The 19,809-nt window shown below is 42.2% G+C and overlaps 2 protein-coding genes across 6 annotated transcripts in view; one reads left to right on the top strand and one right to left on the bottom strand.

The window, feature by feature from the left end:
* The window catches only part of KLHDC10 (kelch domain containing 10), a 71,072-nt gene extending 65,783 nt beyond the window's left edge, over positions 1 to 5,289 (bottom strand). For 2 of the 4 annotated variants that reach the window (XM_056573155.1, XM_056573158.1), the window contains exons 1-2: positions 5,091 to 5,217; positions 1,158 to 1,295 (exon numbers count right to left, since the gene is read on the bottom strand). In XM_056573155.1, coding sequence (XP_056429130.1) covers positions 1,158 to 1,173 — 16 coding nt within the window. In that variant the 5' untranslated portion in view covers positions 1,174 to 1,295; positions 5,091 to 5,217. Of the gene's footprint in view, positions 1 to 1,157; positions 1,296 to 5,090 lie in introns of all 4 variants that reach the window. The other 2 variants (XM_056573156.1, XM_056573154.1) reach the window with 2 other exon arrangements.
* A 5-nt stretch (positions 5,290 to 5,294) lies between these two features.
* Positions 5,295 to 19,809, top strand: part of ZC3HC1 (zinc finger C3HC-type containing 1) — a 63,824-nt gene continuing 49,309 nt past the window's right edge. For both annotated transcript variants that reach the window (XM_056573149.1, XM_056573148.1), the window contains exons 1-9: positions 5,295 to 5,452; positions 7,874 to 7,988; positions 8,771 to 8,921; positions 9,015 to 9,098; positions 10,870 to 10,997; positions 11,718 to 11,866; positions 13,533 to 13,752; positions 15,659 to 15,844; positions 15,985 to 16,194. In XM_056573149.1, the coding sequence (XP_056429124.1) occupies positions 5,328 to 5,452; positions 7,874 to 7,988; positions 8,771 to 8,921; positions 9,015 to 9,098; positions 10,870 to 10,997; positions 11,718 to 11,866; positions 13,533 to 13,752; positions 15,659 to 15,844; positions 15,985 to 16,194 (1,368 nt within the window). In that variant the 5' untranslated portion in view covers positions 5,295 to 5,327. The remainder of the gene's footprint in view (positions 5,453 to 7,873; positions 7,989 to 8,770; positions 8,922 to 9,014; positions 9,099 to 10,869; positions 10,998 to 11,717; positions 11,867 to 13,532; positions 13,753 to 15,658; positions 15,845 to 15,984; positions 16,195 to 19,809) is intronic.

Genomic DNA, 19,809 nt, shown 5'->3' with positions numbered 1-19,809 from the left:
GCTGGTGCTAGTTTCCCTATAACATTTTTATTTTTATGAAAAAAATTATCTATTAGGCTGTGCCTCTGGTGAATATGCCCCCTCAGAGTTACACTTATTACTAAACTCCCATTAAAGGGGTTCTCCGGTGCTTAGACATCTTATCCCCTTTCCAAAGGATAGGGGATAAGATGCCTGATCATGGGAGTCACGCCGCTGGGGACCCCCGGGATCTTGCACACGGCACCCCGTTTGTAATCAGTCCCCGTTCGCTCCAGGTCTGATTACTGTCGATCACGGGGCCGGCGGCATGTGACGTCACGCCTCCGCCCCAGTGTGACCTCACGCTCCTCCCCTCAATGCAAGTCTATGGGAGGGGGCGTGACAGCTATCACGCCCCCTCCCATAGGCTTGCATTGAGGGGCGGAGCGTGACGTCACACGGGGCGGAGGCGTGATGTCACGCGCCGTCGGCCCTGTGGTCGCCGGTAATCAGACCAGGAGCTAACACGCTCCGGGGACTGATTATAAACGGGGTGCCGCATGCAAGATCCCGGGGGTCCCCAGCGGCGTGACTCCCATGATCAGGCATCTTATCCCCTATCCTTTGGATAGGGGATAAGATGTATAAGCATCGGAGAACCCCTTTAATGCCAATCCAAGTTACTGCTATTTGTGTATAATAGTTGATTCGGCTCTTTTTGTGTTCACAACCACCTCCAGCTGCCATAACCAATCCAGAGAGGGCTGGGGAGCCCTTGTTACCAGATGAGAATGGTAAAATAACATTTACTGCTAAGACAAAGACCTGAACAAATAAGTGTTCAGTCTAATAGAGTGGATTTCTAATGGTGGTAACTGCTAATCTTAGCAACACGCAGAACAGTAATTTTATTTAAAAATATTTTCAGGGTTGTGTCACACGTGCCGTATTTTTCTGCGTATTTGCTGCTGCATATTTTTCTCTAATTAAATTAATGGATACATGGTCCAGAGATACAGGGTGTATTAGCTGGTATTGCTAATCTGGAAATGCCAAGCTTTGCGCAATGGAGGCAGGACCTGGCATTGCACAAAGCCAACCAGTACCACATGAGCAATGCCAGCTAATACAGCATGTATCTCTGTATATGAGTTCTATATGATTGGAAGGCTACAATCCTTACTACAACTACATACCAGAGGGTAGGTTCATCTGTGATGTTTGTAATTGTTTGTTGTGGAATTGTTTAGCTCACAGCTATCTTAGGGAGGCTCCACACATCCATTTTCTATAGTTTTTGATCCAGTTTCATGAGCCAAAACCAGAAGTGGATCCTAAAGAAAGGAGAAGTATAAGTTCTTTATTTATATCACCCATTACAATTAAATCAACCTCTTTGGCCCCCATTATTACCATCTTTTCTGCTATATTTGAATGGGAATGGGTGGGAGGCCAAACACAAGTACTGTCCCTCCATTCACCTGGGGTGCAATTGACCTTGTTTGGGGTGCCCCAGCAGTCAGATCTCCACAGATCGGCTAGATATTTTGTATCCTTGTTATGAACCTTCTTATTTACTCCAGGGTCTGTTCTCGGTATACAGAGGGCTATTTTCATCTCATATAGCGTAACCCAGCACTTCTTTATGAGATCAGAGAAATCCTAAAGAAAACATGTCAGGACTGTCCTGTTCAGAATTTTTTCATTAAAATTTGGCACGCGAATGGGGAAAGCTCCCAGCACATACTGGTAAACTTTTAACCCCTCCACTGGAAAACATTTGTTTTTAATCAACTGGTGCCAGAAAGTTAAACAGATTTATAAATTACTTCTATTAAAAAATCTTAACCCTTCCACTACTTATCAGCTGCTGTATACTACAGAGGAAGTTCTTTTCTTTTTGAATTTCCTTTCTGTCTGACCACAGTGCTCTCTGCTGACACCTCTGTCCATTTTAGGAACTGTCCAGAGTAGGAGGAAATCCCCATAGCAAACCTATCCTGCTGTGGACAGTTCCTGACATGGACAGAGGTGTCATCAGAGAGCACATAGGACAGACAGAAAGGAAATTCAAAAAGAAAAGAACTTCCTCTGTAATACCGTATACAGCAGCTAAGTACTGGCAGGGTTAAGATTTTTTAATAGAAGTAATTTACTTATCTGTTTAACTTTCTGGCACCAGTTGCTTTAAAAGAAAATGTTTTCCAGCGGACTATCCCTTTAAGAATGAAGCCCATTTTAACCCCTTAAGGATGGACCCATTTTTTACCTTAATGACCAGGCTCTTTTTTTTTTTTGACATTTGTCTCTTTAAATGGCAATAACTTTAGAACGCTTTTTTGTGAGTGGAGCGATTCTGTTCTTTTTCCTTTTCTTTTTCCGTAACTTTTTTATTTTTCATCCAACTGCGGGATAAGCTGTACTTTTTAGTGGCATCATTTTTGCGACACGTGCTACCTTTTGATTTTTTTTAGTCAGCTATTTGTACCAAAATTGGCAAAAAATTTTACGGCATTCACTGTGCAAGATAATTTACATTATAGTTTTCTGGTACACATCATTACGGATGTGGCAATACCCATTATGTATATGATTTGTGTTTTTGCTCTTTTTTTGGTGATAATACAGGGCTTTTATTGGTAAAGAGGAATTTTTTTTTTTACACTTCATACTTTTATTCAAGAACTCTTTATTTAATTTTTTACACTTTTTACAGGTTATACTATGCTGCAATACATTTGTACTGCAGCACAGTATAACCTGATCAGCTGCACACACTACAGCCTGTGCGATCCAGCCTCTGGCCGGATCTCACAGGCTTCCGTAGCAGGCAGACAGGAGGTCATGATCTGACCTCCTGCTGCCATAGCAACCAACGGCAACATACAATCGTCAACACCATAGATGCGTGATTGACAGCCGGATCCCGCCGCCGATCTCCTGCTCTGCCCGCAGCAGTGCCAGACATCGCTAGGACGTATGCATACGTCCCAGCGCGTGAATGTGTCGAGTGCTGGGACGTATGCATACCTCCTATAGTGGGAAGGGGTTAACCTTAAGGACCAGGCCAATTTCCGTTTTTGCACTTTCATTTTTAACTCCTCCCCTTCTAAAAATCATAACGCTTTCAATTTTGCACCTACAGACCCATATAAGGGCTTGTTTTTTGCATCACTAATTGTACTTTGTATAGACATCAATCATTTAATTACAAAATCTACGACAAAAAAAAAATATATATTGGTGTGGCCAAATTTTTTTAAAAAAACATAATTTTTTAATTTTGGGGGCTTCCGTTTTTACACAGTGCAATTTTCAGTAAAAATGGCAACTTATCTTTATTCTGTAGATCCATACGGTCACAAGAATACCCAATTTATGTAGATTTATTTTATTTTACTACTTTAAAACAATTATAACTACATGCACCAAAATTAGTATGTTTAAAATTGTCATTTTCTGACCCCTATAACTTTTTTATTTTTTCACATACAGGGCTATATAAGGGCTTATTTTTTTATTTCGATGGGATGTTTTGATCATTTTTTATTAGTTTATTTTTTTTTATGGTATATGAAGTGACCAAAAATGCGCAGTTTTGGACTTTGGTGTTTTTTTACATGTGCGCCATTGACCGTGCAGTTTAACTAACCTTATATTTAATAGTTCGGACATTTACGCACGCGGTACCACATATGTTTATTTTTTATTACATTATTTTATTTTAAAAAGGGGAAAAGGGTGGTGATTCAAACTTTTATTAGGGAAGGGGTTAATTCAGTTTTTACACTTTTTTTTTTTTGTCCCCATACGGATGGGGCTTTACCATGCAATCTGAAGATTGCATACATACACTGTTCAATGCTATGCCATAGCATTCATTGATCAGTGTTATCGGTGCTCTGGTGCTCCAGCCTGTATAGCTGGCTCGGAGCAGCAGAGGACCGATCAGACGGCGAGGAGGGGGGTAAGGGCCCTCCCGTCGTCCACTCAGCTAATCGGGACCCACAATTTTGCGGCGGATGTCACAATAAGCTCAGCTGAGCTATCGGCACTGTTAACCCCACACTTTAGAATTGTGGTCAACTTTGATCCTCGGTCCTTAAAGGGGTTCTCCCGGGGAAAACTTTTTTTTTTTTTTTTAAATCAACTGGTGCCAGAAAGTTAAACAGATTTGTAAATTACTTCTATTAAAAAATCTTAATCCTTCCAGTACTTTTTAGGGGCTATATACTACAAAAGAAATGCTTCTCTTTTTGGATTTCTCTGATGTCATGACCACAGTGCCCTCTGCTGACCTCTGCTGTCCATTTTTGGAACTGTCTAGAGCAGGAGAAAATCCCCATAGCAAACATATGCTGCTCTGGACAGTTCCTAAAATGGAAAGCAGAGGTCAGCAGAGAGCACTGTGGTCGTGACATCAGAGAAATCTAAAAAGAAAAGCATTTCCTCTGTAGTATACAGCCCATAAAATGTACTGGAAGGATTAAGATTTTTAATAGTAGTCATTTACAAATCTGTTTAACTTTCTGGCACCAGTTGATTTAAAAAAAAAGTTTTCCACGGGAGTACCCCTTTAAAGACCGGGACACAAGGGTGTACCTGAACGCCCTACGTCCTGGACGGTTAAAGGAGATCTCCAGCATTAATGTATTTATCTCTTATCCACAGGATAGGGGATAAGCAGCTGATCGCGGGGGCCCCGACGGCTTGGGCCCACCGCGATCACCCGTAGGAGCACCTGCTGCAGCCGGCATGACCCGAGTACAGCTCTCGGGCATTATCGGCGCTCCCATAGAAATGAATGGAGCATGTGCCATCTACCGGTAGACCACACATGCTCCTCACTTAGAGCGCAGGGGACCAGTCCTGGAGATTGCGGGGGCCCCAGCTACTTTGGATAGGGCATAAGTACATTTTTGCTGAAGTACTCCTTTAACTCTTGACTGTAATAATGAAAATCTTTGGATGGATAGGAGGATTCCATATGTGGGGGGTGTCAGGAATCCTTTGTGTATTCTCTATGCTGTGTATGAATGGGGGGGGGGGCTGTTAAAACCACACTTGTTCACAGTGTTTTAGTTTTATAATTCAAATTCCATAACAAAAACGTCATGTGTGAACCATACCTAAAATCAGAATGGTATTTTACTATGGGACAGGCAGGACCCCTCACAGCAGGCAGAGCTATGTGCCATATAGGTAGAACAAATACCTAAGCAATGTCAGCCATAACAAGGTCTACAGATCGATATAGTTACTTCTGTAATAGGAAGCTCGCACATCCTCTATCTACCCGGAACAGAAGAGTCGCAGCACTCTGTTCCCGACTTCCGGTGCCTAAAAACTCTTCCGGGGCTATCAAGATGGCGGCGCCCAGTAATGAGACCACGACGGGAATCCCGCTCAGATCTCCCGTAGGAACCCCCGGGAAAGTACGGGATTTGATCAATGAGGGTATAGTAAATGAGGATCGGTGCGGCAACGACCGGTGAGTGAGAGAGGTCCCGGAGACGTTAGGGTAGGAGGGGTATGTGTACCAGCCTACTACGCCCCCTCTCATTCAGGCTTCACATCGGAGTTATCTATTCATATAGAAAGAACCTACTCATTTGTAGAGGGTGACGTCATCCTGCTTTGCGTGTACTGACTGCTCCCCCTAGTGATTGGGTAAGGCGATCAAAAATGGGCAGAATGGCTGAACTAATACAGAAGTGAATAAAATCCTATTAACTTGCTTTATTATATAAACAGCTGACATTCTAAAGGACAGCATTCCAAGCAGTGTGTCTCCAGCTGTTGCAAAACTACACCTCCCAGCATGACCGGACAGCCAAAGGCTGGGAATTGTAATTTAGCATTTTTGCAATAGCTGGAGACACACTGTAAGGGACACACGGACAAGATCTGCTGCATATTTTCTGCAGCTGATTTTGCTACCCATTTAAGTTTATGGGCAACAAAATCAGCTGCACAAAATATACAGAAGATCTTGTCAGTGTGAATGCACCCTAATAGAGACTGGAAGAGGCCTGTGAGTAAGGACCCCTACTAGTAAGGCAGGATTCATACCGGAGTTGTGTTTTCCATAGTTATGCTCGGTCATTGCTAAAAACAAGGAAAAGAATGGCACTCTATGGACCCTATTGACTTAAATGGGGTCAGTCAGGTTTCCAGAGTGTTGGGTTACATTTAACCAGACATAACAGTGAAGCATGCAGTACCATTTTGTCCAGTATTTTTTACGGCTCCTGCACTGTGTAAACACAGTCTCACGGCTCTAGCGTGTCATGTAGCAGGTGTGAACACAGTCTATTTGCCCTAGCATGTCACACATACGTTGGTATCCTGTAAAATAGTATACCAATGTATATGTGTGCATATGGACATGGGAACTATTGGGGAGTTTTATCAAAACTTGTGCAGAGGAAAAGTTGCCCATGGCACCCAGTCAGATCCCTTCTTTCATTTTTCAGAGGCCTTTTCAAAAATAAAAAAAAGCTATGATTGGTTGCTACGGGCAACTAAACAGCTTTTCCTCTGCACAGGGTTTGATATATTGCCCCCATTGTCTTTAAACTCTACAGTCAGTCATGGTTTGGGTGGCAGGATATATGCCTAGTTTTTTGTGCCACCTCCCGAGCATTGCGTGAGACTACACATGTTCAGTCTAAAGATTTTGTGGAAGTTCTATGCAAGTCTTTGGGACCTACGCCAAATCTATCGATTGAGTGCTCGTAGTCTCGCACAAGTGTTAGGTGGTAGCTCAAGCCATTACTGGGTGCATGCATTAAAGTGCTAGGGTCATTTGTGAAAACATTTATCATTCTACTGCTTGATCACCCACCTGATCTAAGTGGTACAGTAGATTGGCTCCTTTATAGTCTATGAAGCCAATCTCCTGTAAAATGGTATGGCTACATATACATGCGCACATGTGAATGGGACCCATTGCCTTTAAAGTGTTGTCATTTGTAGAAACATTTGACATGTTCTTATAGCGCTTCTCTCCATGGTTGTTTGCCCAATCAGTCTGTTACAGAAGACTAGTAGAGCAATGGTCGGCACTATCTGAAAAGTGGTGGTGCACGAGGAAAAGAGTATTGTAATATAATAACGGAGGTCCCAGCACTCACCGATGTAAGCAAATGGTATTTATTGTATATCCTAGTCACAGGACGCGTTTCGGCACTTAGCCTTCCTCTGCTGTGCAGAGGAAGGCTAAGTGCCGAAACGCGTCCTGTGACTAGGATATACAATACCATTTGCTTACATCGGTGAGTGCTGGGACCTCCGTTATTATGTTACAGAAGACTGGCTCATTATAGTCTATAAAGCCATCTCTTGTAATAAGGTAGATTGGGCAGGTGGTCAGGGAGAAGCGCTATAGCCAACAATCATAGTGGTAAAGATGATGATGGTCATGGTTTGTGTGCGATGAGCTCTAACAACACAACTCTAGCATAGAGCAGTCAGTCATTTTGGGGACCCAGTCACATTCCCGGCAGTAGATAGATTGATTTAATTATAGCAGTGTTTCCAATTCCCCAACCTGTGGCTTTCCTTGTTGTTGAGGAACTACAACTTCTAGCCAAAAGCAATCTAGACATGCTAGGCATTTCACAGTTGGAGAGCTGCAGGTTGGGGGGCCCTGCATTATAGTATGTCTAGGGCTGGAATGATCCCAGCAGCTCTGTAGCAAATGTATATAAATTATGCTGTAAACTCTAGGTGGTGTTTTCTACTGATTTCCATCAAAGTTTATTTTTACTGCCCAAGTTGTCTGATGGAGCAGTCAAATTGGCTCCTACATTCTGCATTATTTTATGTTCCTTAGTATGATTTATACACATATCTAATGGTCTTATCACGTGACCAATGTTTTCTTTTTTGTTTTAATAATGATTTTTAGTAAGGACTCAAGTATTCTGTCAGAAGAAAACAATAGTTTTAAAGCATTAGATGATACAGACTCGTGTGAGGCAACAAGCAAAGAAGCATTCTACTCCAGGGTGGAAACCTTCTCCATATCCTTTATATTAGTGGCTACTTGCCAAGAGGGGGTGATGTAGTCACACATTTCTCTACAAAAGGGGCATAGTATACTTAAAGGGGTACTCCAGCCCTAATACATCTTATCCCCTATCCTTTTAATAGGGGATAAGATGTATGATCGTGGAGTCCCGCCTCTGGGGACCACTGCAATCTGTCATTGCGCACCCACCTTCTTGAGCTCTCCGCAGCGCTGGAGGCTCCGAGTGTGTAGCGTGACAACCACGGGGTCGGAGTATCATAACGTCACGACTTCACTCACATCTCGCCCCCTCAATGCAAGTCTATGGGAAGGGGTGTGACGGCCATCAGATTGCGATCATACATCTTATCCCCTATCCTTTGGATAGGGGATAAGATGTACTAAGGCCGGAGTACCCCTTTTAAACCATGCTTTTTAGTTGTAGTGTCACAATTTCTGAAAGCAACAGGTCCATTCAGTATGCAACATCATGATGATATCATTTGTATTACAGCTGATACTTCCAGTGGAGTACCCCTTTAAGACATTGACGCTGTCAGCTAGTGGGATGTGTAGTCTACTATAAAAAATGATATATAAAAGGATCTTCTTGAGTATAAATCATAGTTTTAGCCATAATACTGCACCTCCAAATTGCTCCTATTTTATTGTGTGCATTATTCTATTTTTGTTTTCTAATCCAAGGAACTTTCCACAGATCGTTCTCCTGTCAGAGTATCGCAGTCCTCTAAATAAACACGCTATTTTTTTTTTACTTTTCCTTAATTTAAAAACTCTCTAAAATGGGCTGGAAAACCTCCAGAACTGTCTCCTCTCATCTGTGCTCAGTATGGATGGTCAAACATAGAGTGTGACATGCTCAAGTGCTCCAGCTGCGGTGCCTACCTCTGTGCCAGCCTCCAGCCAGTCTTGGATTTCAACAAGTGTATGTACTGATAACTACCATGGGTTGTAAAGAGTCTGTGGCCTGAAAGATGGCATAAAAGTGTCAAACTCCTCTGTTTATTGTGTCGCCTAGATAAGCAGCGCTGCTTGGAATTACAGGAAGCCCTGAAGACCTCTCATGAAAAGTTCTGTTTTTGGCCAGATAGTCCATGTCAAGGTAATTCTTACTGTGAATGCCTCTGTTATTTCAGATAGGTTTTGTTCTTTTACATACAGAATACATTGCATTTGTTATATGTAGTTCAGAATTGGTGCAGCATATTGCTCACTGCCAGGCGTGCAGCTGTTCTTCCTGCAGATATATGGTGGGACAGCTATCTGAGTACACCAGGTTTCTGCCCAAAATAAAGGATCCCGTGTCTGGTGCTTGCACGATTGATTCAGTAGTAAATGATAGCAAATATTGCTGCCAGGTAATAAGAAAGTGAAGAATGAATACAGAGCTGAATAAACTTCGTTGCTAGAAGAGATTTGAACTTAACACCCCCCCCCCCCCCCTTCCCTGCTTGGTCTAGTAATTCTTTATAGATTTATGTATACGGTATGAATGTTTCCAGAAATTTTACCTATTTTTATTTTTAAATAACACTACATTAGTAATGGCTCTTGAACTCGAAACATTTTCCATTATTAGGTTATGTGAGCTCCCAACTAAAAGAGGTTTTCCCATCTTGTAAATCAACATCAAGCTCCGTTCCAAATGGAAACTCAGAACACCTTCTCAAGATCGGGGGGTTGGGGGGGTCTGGCTATGGATAGGGGATAACGTTCCAAGATGGAAAAACTCCTTTAAAGCATACCTGATATTTCTGTGAAAACTCAATTAACTGTTTGGACTGCACCACTTACAGTGATTTTAAGCAGCCTTTGGTGCACATACCAGTTATATATGGCAATTAACTGCTCCAATTCCATTGCTCTAAGCTCTTCTTTCCAGTAGTCAGTTACCTAGCCTGATCTCTGCCAGCACTGTACAAGCTGGAACTTTCTTGCCCTCACTGCATCCACCAATGGAATGTTGACCCGTTCAGTGGCCCTTACTTTCTGTTATTGCTGCATGTTGAGTATTTACTGGCTGCATGCTGCATGTCAGTAGATAATGATAAAATGCTATGTATTTTATTGCTTGTATTGTCTCATTCCACACATGACATCTCTAAGTTTATATAGAAGAGAAGGGCAATTCTTGGGTATTTACAAGCCTAATAGGGGGAAAATGAATAGATAAACTGTGGACCTCCAGATTTTGCAAAACTACAACTCCCAGCATTTCTGGAGACCAGTAGTGTATAAAGTCCTGTCCCTACTTCCTATAACAGGCATAGGTAACCCTCGGCACTGCAGATGTTTTTGACTACATCTCCAATAATGCTGTTACAGCCAAAATACTGCCAAAGCATCATGGGAGATGTAGTCCAAAACATACACAGTGCCGAAAGTTGCCTATGCCTGTCCTATAATATACCCCTGTGCTGCTAGACAGACATCTTTCAAACTTGCCATCCACTGCCTGTTGTATGAAGTAAGACCCCTTGTAACTGGCACTTTGATCCAATTTTTGAGCACAAGAATATAATTTTTTGTTAACAAAGTGATTTGTACTTTTGACAGTGGTCCCTTTGGCTATACTACAAGTTAAACAACAGTGATCTTGAAAAAAATATTTCTCCCCAAATGACTTTCTTTACTTTGGCTAATAAAGCAAACTTTAAACATTATGGGCATGAGGCCATCTTCATGTCGCAGTATTTTCGTCAGTAATTTGTTTGCATCAGCATATGTAAGACAAAACCAGGAGTAGGCCCAAAACAAGGAAAAGGCTTTTATATGTTCCACTTCTGGTTTTGACTTACAAGTAATGATACTCGTATACTGCTGTGTAAAAGTAAACTAAGACTTTATATTTTTTCTTCATTTATTTACTACAGAACATTTCTGGACCCTTCTGGTATCTGAGCCCTCCTCAGTAATCACTGATTTTATAGAATGTTTTCAGAATCTTTGTCACTTGGAGCTGCAACTTCCATCCCTGAAACATGAGGATCTGAAAAGCATGGTAAATAATTACTGCCATTTTGCCATTATTAGATCAAACTTTATTGAACACCCTGTACAAAATCTATTTTGTAATGTAAAAGTGCCTGGTGTGTCCTAAGTCAGGCAGTGAAGAGAGAAGTAACATACATGATGTGATTTCTCCATCTCTGGATGCTGTGTTCTCAGTCATGGGGTTTGCATGACCAGGAAAACGCCATTTAAATGTTCCGGCCGCAGCTTTTGAACATTTGGAGAGGCAGGCTATTTCCTGAGCTCCCTGTAATGGCAGCGCTCCCGATCCTGTCTCCCAACAGTGATTGGCAGCTCTACCAATTTTCTAATTTGATGCTAGAGCTGTCAGTCATTTATGAGAGCTCAGGGAAAGAGCTGCGGGTGGGACATTAAAATGGTGTTCTCTCAGTCAATATCATGACAGAGAACACAGGTATGTATAAACCTTCCCTGTGGCTTTTTAGGGCTGTCAGCAGTTCTATTACCACAAAACTGCTGACAGATGCACTTTAAATGTCCTTGTTTAAAGTGCTTCTTCCACCGCATGATGATGCATGGTGCACGTCCTTATTCATGTAATTCTTCTGTAATAGTAATATAATAATGGATGTCCCATAGCATTACCACATAGCATTTACTACATTAGGGAAAGCCATGTTTTATTTTTATAACAATTTAAAAAAATTGTCGAAGATCACGTTTTCTAATGTATTTTTGTTCATCTTAGGACGTTACAGAGGATACTGTAAGCCGGCTGCTTCACTTGATTGAGGATGAGCTACAAGGACGAGATAATGCCACTTACAGCTTGCTGGGTGACTCTCTACAGGTGCACATCTCTGCCTGCATTCTGGCACTTTGTGGATGGAACAGCAGGTCTGTTTAAAGAATTTCTATTTTCACACATACATCTTATAGCTTATTTTTAGTAGTATTCCAGTTTTTATTTATGTTTTAGAATGGGGGGGTTACCTGCTATTCCACAAGTATAAAAGCTTAATTTTGAATATATGTATATGAGAAAATTATTTCTTCTATAAATAAACAAAAAAATACTGCTGTAATTTGGCACTATCCATGCAACAAACTTTGCATAAATGAATATGAATAGATATACAAATACAGTGGACCCTCAACATACAATATTAATAAGTTCCAGGATAGCTATTGTATGTTGAAACTATTGTATGTTGAGTAACTGGTAATTGGTTCCAAAGTGCCAAAAGTGTCGACCCAAGTAAGAAAACATGAAAAAAATGAAGAAAAATAAGCATGAAATTAGTGCAAATAAACCATGTCCTTACTCTTATGAATCAAAAGGAGTAACTGAGAACAGGGTAATCACTTTCTAGAAGGACGGAAGCTCTCCCATCTGTTCTGCAAAGTTTACTATGGATAGACACTAGATATGATGGACGGAACAGTTGCTAAGGCAGTCGTACTGACACTCAGCAAATTCCATGAATGAGCACTATTAACTAGAAAAGGGTACGTTGATGGAACTCGCTGAACACGGGTGCAGTTACCTCAGCAACGCTACCATCCATCAGATCCAGAGTGTCTCCACACTAAACTTTGCAGACGGGAGAGGAATGCTGGACTTGCGCGTTAAAAAGGACTGCTTCACAGCTGCAAGGAGAATTATAATTCGCAGCAGGTCTTAAACATCTGCAGAAGCCAGGACATGCTGGGACTTGTAGTTCTTCAACAAAGGAGAACAGAGAAATAGTATGGAGCATATGTGTGATGTGTCAACTTTACTGTACCTACAGGAATAATGTCTGGGTGGGAGACTTTAAAGCTTGCTGGGATATCACTTCTATACTGCAGCAAAACTGCAGCGACACTTCTCCACTTCACAGTAACACTGCAAACTCAAGGGTCTGTGATATCACTGTCATGTGGGAAAAGGGAGAGGACTGTTCACATGGGAAGTTACATGCTGCCCATAAAAGTTTAAGAAGAGTGGAGGGGGAGCAGGTTTAGTGAGAGAGATTCCAACACAGAGACAAACATTGCAGGCTTTAGTAAGTGTTTTACCCCATTGTTGTATTTACGGCTACATAACTCTGTCCTGCAGTATAATGTACTCTATGCTATTGCTGCTACTAATGATGCCCTACAGAGATATAGGGGAGCAGCATCCTTCTTTCTGTGCTTTGTATAGAAGACCTCATAGGAGCTAGTCTCCACCAATGCTGGACCTGAATTCAAGTAAAATTTGACTATGGCCTGCAAAGGTCATATAATGGGCAGTACCACATGTGCAATATATAATGGCTACTCCTTATGTACAAGGACATGCTTCAAGCTACTCATACAGGATTCTTTTGCTACCAATAATAGCAAAACCCAGAGGAATTAAAACAAAGTACCGGTATATTAGAATATTGTAAAACTTTTCATTTTACCATAAATAAAATGTAATTTTTGGAACCTGGAATACCCTTGTTAAGATATGGGTTCAAATAGCATTTATCAGACTCCTAGAAAGTGTAGTGTTTTATGTGTAAACTTTCTTTATTTTTTTCCCCTAATCAAGCCATTCCTGCAGTTCTTTTCCTCTGTCTATCATTAACTGTCCTCGATGTATGCGGAAGGTTGGCCTATGGAGCTTCCAGCAGCTGGAGGCTGTAGATCTAGACACATCTCTAGGCCCACCAAGCACTCCATTGTCTCCAGGAGAAGGATTTAGTGAAAAAGTACATTTGGGAGTTATGTCCCCTAATAGAAGGATCACACGTAGCCAGGACACTGAACAGGTAAGTTGATTTGCCAGTGTATTCTTTGAACCCTTTTAGGAAGCAGCTATTTTTTTTTATTTTTACATAATTGTTTTCCCAGTGCCGTAATTTTTCTATCAATGAAGGTATTTTTTGCAGCGCTAGTATTGCATTTTAATGGCATCATCTAAGATACATATAGGCCCAGATTTACTATTCCAAATGTGTAAAATTTCTGGAACAATATGGACCAAAATTCCATGCAACATATTTATTATATGTTTTAGGCATTTTTTTTTTAAACAATTTTGTGCCGTATTCAGTCATTTTAGCAAACCTTTTGTGGCCTAAAAAGGCCATCTATTAGTTGGTCTAAACCTAGACTAGACAATCTAAAAAGTGCCAGATTTATCACGGAACTTGCACTGTTTGGTATATCTGGCACATCTTTAGATGGTCTGGTCCTAAAGGGAACCAGTCAGCAGATTTTAGCATATATAACGCTTGGCAACGTGTTACATATGCTAAAATCATTATCCTCACCATCCCCGGGGGACATTTGTGTCCCCTGGGACGGTGAAGATTTTAAGTTATAAAGTCTCTTCCCCCCACACCCTGGGCGGGGTTTGCCACAATGGCTTGAATGACAGCTTGTGTAACTGCTCTGCTCCATCTGCTTAGGGAGCAGAGCGATGATGCAAGCTGTCATTCAAGCCGTCAGGGCGGGGCCACGGCCGCAGCGAACGGAGCTGGTAACATACACTTTCAGTTGACAAAGCTCCAAAGCCACCACACTACCTGGGATTCATCCCCTTTAAATGATCCTGCCTGATAAGCATGGCCCCTGTGGTCTTCTCTGACTGCCTAATATTCTTTGCCATGCTTGTTTCATAGATACTACATTTCCCAGCAATCATTGCAGCTCTTCTTTGCAGTTCAGCTCACTCTCTGAGAAAAGCCCCCACCCTCCTCCTCTGAGCAGCAGAGAGATACAGTGTCTATTGGTTGAGGCTGCACACACCTTCGAGTTCTCAGCACTAAAGGGAGAATGAGTCATCAGTGGAGGGCAGAAACCGCATGGTCTGTCTCTCAGGAGGGTGGGGGCTGTTTTAAGTGAGGGGGTTTGGACAGACACACAGGATGGCTAGATTATATATTTTCCTCACTCCCTGCATGTAAGTGACAACTGAAAGAGATAAAACTGCACTATAGAGCTAATGAGTGATATTTAGACAATTAAATAGGTTGATGAGAGGGAAAGTATAGGCTATGATATAGTTCCCCGGAGTACCTCTTTAACTGCTTAGACACCACTACAATAACTGTACTTATGTGCATCTAAATGGGTTGGTTAAACTGCTGGGATTTAAATTTTCTTGAATAGAAATTGTGGCAGGAGTCAGACTATGTGTAGCTATGCTCCTCCCACTCATCTTGTGTGGATATCTCTGCAGATGTGATGCACAATTTCATCCAAAAGGCATGATCATCTATAAAGATCACAGCAATTCCATAACAGAATGTGCATGCTCCGGATGTGAAAATCCACTGTATGCCCTGAAAAACCCTTCCATGTGCATTATTGCGATATAGGCTGTTGGTTATGTCAGAATAAGAATTTTATTTTTCTATCTGTGAGATTTCAGCTGCCATTTTTTTTGCAGCTCTTTGATAATTGAACACCCACCTAATATGTTCATAATGGCAACTTCTCTAGTTTCAGTAAATTACCCTAGATTTTATTAACTATGTCTGCTGTGTGAGATGCACCTTGCAGACAATGTAACTTTCTGATGCTAATGACTTGTCCTACTTTACCTCTCCAGGTCTTACTGACAGTATTGACAGTAAAAAAAAAAAAAATAACCTTGATCAATAGTAACCCCTGATCCAAATAAAGTGAATAATATTAAAGCAAATATCTTTTCTTAATTTGTTTCCCCAGAGTCCTTCCTCAGCTAACACACAGGTGCGTAATGGAGCATCTTCAGTCTCTTCTGAGTCAGATATTGTACGGAGCCGCCCAGTGACCCGAAGCATGGGACATGGAGAGACCCCAGGGGCATCTGAAATGTATTCCAGTCCTCATCGTAAGGCTAAACGCCCTAGACTCTGCTCCACTAGTAGCATTGTAAGTCTTAAAGATTGCCAGAAATGTATTTTATTTTTATTTTTTATATTTAGTCCCCTTCAAAACTTATTCTGGATCTAATATAAAATGTGTATATAAATTTTCCCGCACACATTAAACCTATTATTTTGGTTATTTAGGATTCTTCTCCCAAAGGCTGTTTTGACCCACTAAATCAGCACAGAAGTTGGTGCCCTTGGTTGAAAGTGGGACAAAGAGGTGACAGGGGCAAATCAGAAGCAAAGGAAAATGGAAAGTCAGACCAGATAGCAGTTGCTGGATGGAAGCAAGTGTTGCAAGTTCTTCTTGAAGAGGAAAAATCCAGGACCCGAGTGGAAGCAGATTCTTCAGTGAGTAACAAATATGACAGCATTTATTCTTAGGCTTCATTGAAATCTATTTTTCTTCCCCACACTGCTGTTGTATGACAGGATAGCAAGAAAAAGGTATGTCAGATTATACTATAGAGTATATGCCATGAATGTCTGATAGATGAGGGTCTGACCCCTGGTACCTACGCATATGTCAAGATTAAGATTCTGGTTTACTTGTGGTAGTCTAAAGCAAAAAAAACAGCCAAATGCAGTTTTATGCAGTTTGCATAACTCCCATTAATTTTGTTTGTAGTTAGACGTTGACAAAATAGTTGGTACCCTTCCGTTAAAGACAAACAAACCCATAATGCTCCCTAAAGTTACTTGAAACTGACAAAAGTAATAATGAATAAAAAATTTACGGAAAATTAACTGATGAAGATCAGACATTGCATTTGAATTTCGATTTAACATAATAATTTTGAAAAACAAAATGAGACTGGCCTGGACAAAAAAATCATGGTACCCCTAGAAAAGATAGGAAAAAAGATTTGACAATAGGGGCATGGTACACTGAGGTATGTCCTGCAACTAGGTGTATCCAAGCTTGTAATCAGTCAGTCTGCCTATTTCAAGGCTGAAAAGTAGTCACTGTTTGGTATTATGGGGGTGATATATATAATATTTTTTAATACATTTTTATTAAAGGTTTTTCAAAATAAAATGACAAGATCCATAGGTACATGAAGCAATAGGGTAACATGCCAGAAGAATCCAGTACATGGTAGGCCAGATAGTCAATACAGTGGTCCCTCAACAAACGATGGTAATTTGTTCCAAACGACCCATCGTTTGTCGAATCCATCATATGTTGAGGAATTCGTGCTATGCAAAAAGTGCATTTAATACTCACCTGTCCCTGCCGCTCCGGATCACGTCCTCACCGCTCCCAATGCTGTCCCAGGGGCTCCCGATGCTGTCCCGCTGCTCCGGCATCTTCTTCGGGATCCACAGGCTTCTTCCGCATCTTCTCCGGGGTCCGGGCCTCGCTTTCTGGTGACGTTATTACACACGGCGTGCGCAGCGACGTAATAATGATGCCGGAAAGCGAGGCCCCGACCCCGGAGAAGTTGCAGAAGACACCGGAGGATAGCGAAGTGGACCCGGAGCAGCAGGGATAGGTAATAGGGATAGGTGAACCTGTCCGGGATGCTTAAACTACTATCCGACAGCACCTTAAGCATTTTGCGCTGTCGGATAGCAGTTATGCGATGGCCCCGACATATAAAAGCATCGTATGTCGATGCTGACATCGACATGCGATGGCCTCTGAGAGGCCATCTTATGTCGATTTGATCATATGTCGGGGCCATCGCATGTCTGGGGGTTAATGTACTTGCTAAACCCCTTAAGGACTCAGCCCATTTGGACCTTAAGGACTAAGACAATTTTATTTTTTTTGGAATAAAATGTTATAAAAAAGCAGCTATTTTGGAATTTTTTTTTTTACGTTCACACCGTTCACCGTACGGGATCATTTACATTTTATTTTAATAGTTCGGATATTTACGCACGCGGCGATACCAAATATGTATATAAAATATTTTTTTTACACTTTTTGGGGATAAAATAGGGAAAATGGAACAAGTTACGTTTTTATTGGGGGAGGGGGTTTTTCAAATTTTTTTTACTTTTACTTTTATTTTTACACTCTTATAGTCCCCATAGGGGACTATTTATAGCAACCATTCGATTGCTAATGCTGTTCAGTGCTATGTATAGGACACAGCACTGATCAGCATTATCGGTCATCTTCTGCTCTGGTCTGCGGGAAGGCAGATCAGAGCAGAAGACTCCCGGAAGGCAGCGGAGCCAGGTGAGGGGACCTCCTTCTGCCGTGCAGGATGATCGGATCGCCGCTCCGTTGCCCGTGGTTATGCTCAGGACGTAAATGTACGTCCTGGTGCGTTAAGTACCACATCACCAGGACGTACATTTACGTCCTGCGTCATTAAGGGGTTAAACATAATGAAAATACAACCAAATACACCCACAAAATATGTTTACTCAGCGGCTGAACCATTGAAGAGCTGTAAAGCCATAATAAAGAACAAATCAAAAGACAAAAAACAACTCCAGGTAAAAGCCCAAGACCATAATACAAAAAACACCAAACAGTTGTATCTGTAGGAACCCTACCCCCCCCCCCCCCCCCCACATGCGTATAAGACGACTGGGTGTATAAGACGACCCCCAACTTTTACAGTTAAAATGTAGAGTTTGGGATATACTCTCCATATAAGACTACCCCTCCTACCGCAATGTACAGTACCTTTTAGTTCCCCCCACATTAGGTAGGCAGCATGTTCCCCCACATTAGGTTGGCAGTATAGTTCCCCCACATTAGGTAGGCAGTATAGTTCCCCCCCACATTAGGAAGGCAGTATAGTTCCCCCCCCCACATTAGGTTGGCAGTATAGTTCCCCCACATTAGTAGGCAGCATGTTCCCCCACATTATGTTGGCAGTATAGCTCCCCCTACATTAGGTAGGCAGTATAGTCCCCCCCCACATTAGGTAGGCAGTATAGTCCCCCCCCCCCCACATTAGGTAGGCAGTATAGTTCCCCCCCCCCCCACATTAGGTAGGCAGTATAGTTCCCCCCCCCCCACATTAGGTAGGCAGTATAGTTCCCCCCCCCCCCCACATTAGGTAGGCAGTATAGTTCCCCCCCCCCCCACATTAGGTAGGCAGTATAGTTCCCCCCCCCCCCACATTAGGTAGGCAGTATAGTTCCCCCCCCCCCCACATTAGGTAGGCAGTATAGTTCCCCCCCCCCCCCCCCCACATTAGGTGGGCAGTATAGTTCCCCCCCCCCCCCACATTAGGTCGGCAGTATAGTTCTCCCCCCCCACCCACATTAGGTCGGCAGTATAGTTCCCCCCACATTAGGTAGGCAGTATAGTTCCCCCCCCCCCCCCCCCACATTAGGTTGGCACAAAGGTCCACAAAAAGGACCGCATAGGGGAAGACAAGGGCATCAGCTTAAACTTAACGGAACAGTATCCCCAGACATATCGGGAAAAAGCCATCAGAGTCAAAAGAGGACCCAAAGAGGGAGAAGAGAGAGGGAGAGTCCAGAGAAGAGAGTTTGGATGAACAGGGGCCAGCTATAGCTTCTCAAGCTCCATCCATCCACTATATGCATGATACGTGGACCAAGCAGCCAGGTGATGCTTTGGGCAGCCCAATAATATTTCAACATATCTGGTATAGCCAGACCCCCAAAGGACTTACTCGCCATCATAACAGACAACTTCAAACGATGTTGTTTAGCGTCCCATAGAAAAAGAAAGCTAGTAGACTGAAAGGAGCAAATAGTAGAGAGAGGGACCCGCACCGGAAGCGTCTCAAAGAAATATAACAATTTAGGGAGGATCGTCATTTTAACAGCCGCTATGCGACCAAAAGACGATATATATTGGGACCGCCACTTCTACAAAAGACCCCGAAGCTCCCGAAACAGAAGGAAAATTAGCAGCGTACAGGGAGGCATAGGAGGGAGTCCAGAAAACCCCAAGATATTTAAGAGCAGAGGGAGACCACTTAAAAGAAAAATCAGCCTTAAGAAGAGAGGACAGAGAGGGAGGGA

This window comes from Hyla sarda, chromosome 4 (assembly GCF_029499605.1).
Source record: "Hyla sarda isolate aHylSar1 chromosome 4, aHylSar1.hap1, whole genome shotgun sequence".
In the NCBI taxonomy this organism is placed as follows: domain Eukaryota; kingdom Metazoa; phylum Chordata; class Amphibia; order Anura; family Hylidae; genus Hyla; species Hyla sarda.
The sequence above is the reverse complement of the archived record's forward strand: the minus strand, read 5'-3'. Positions and strand labels throughout refer to the sequence as shown.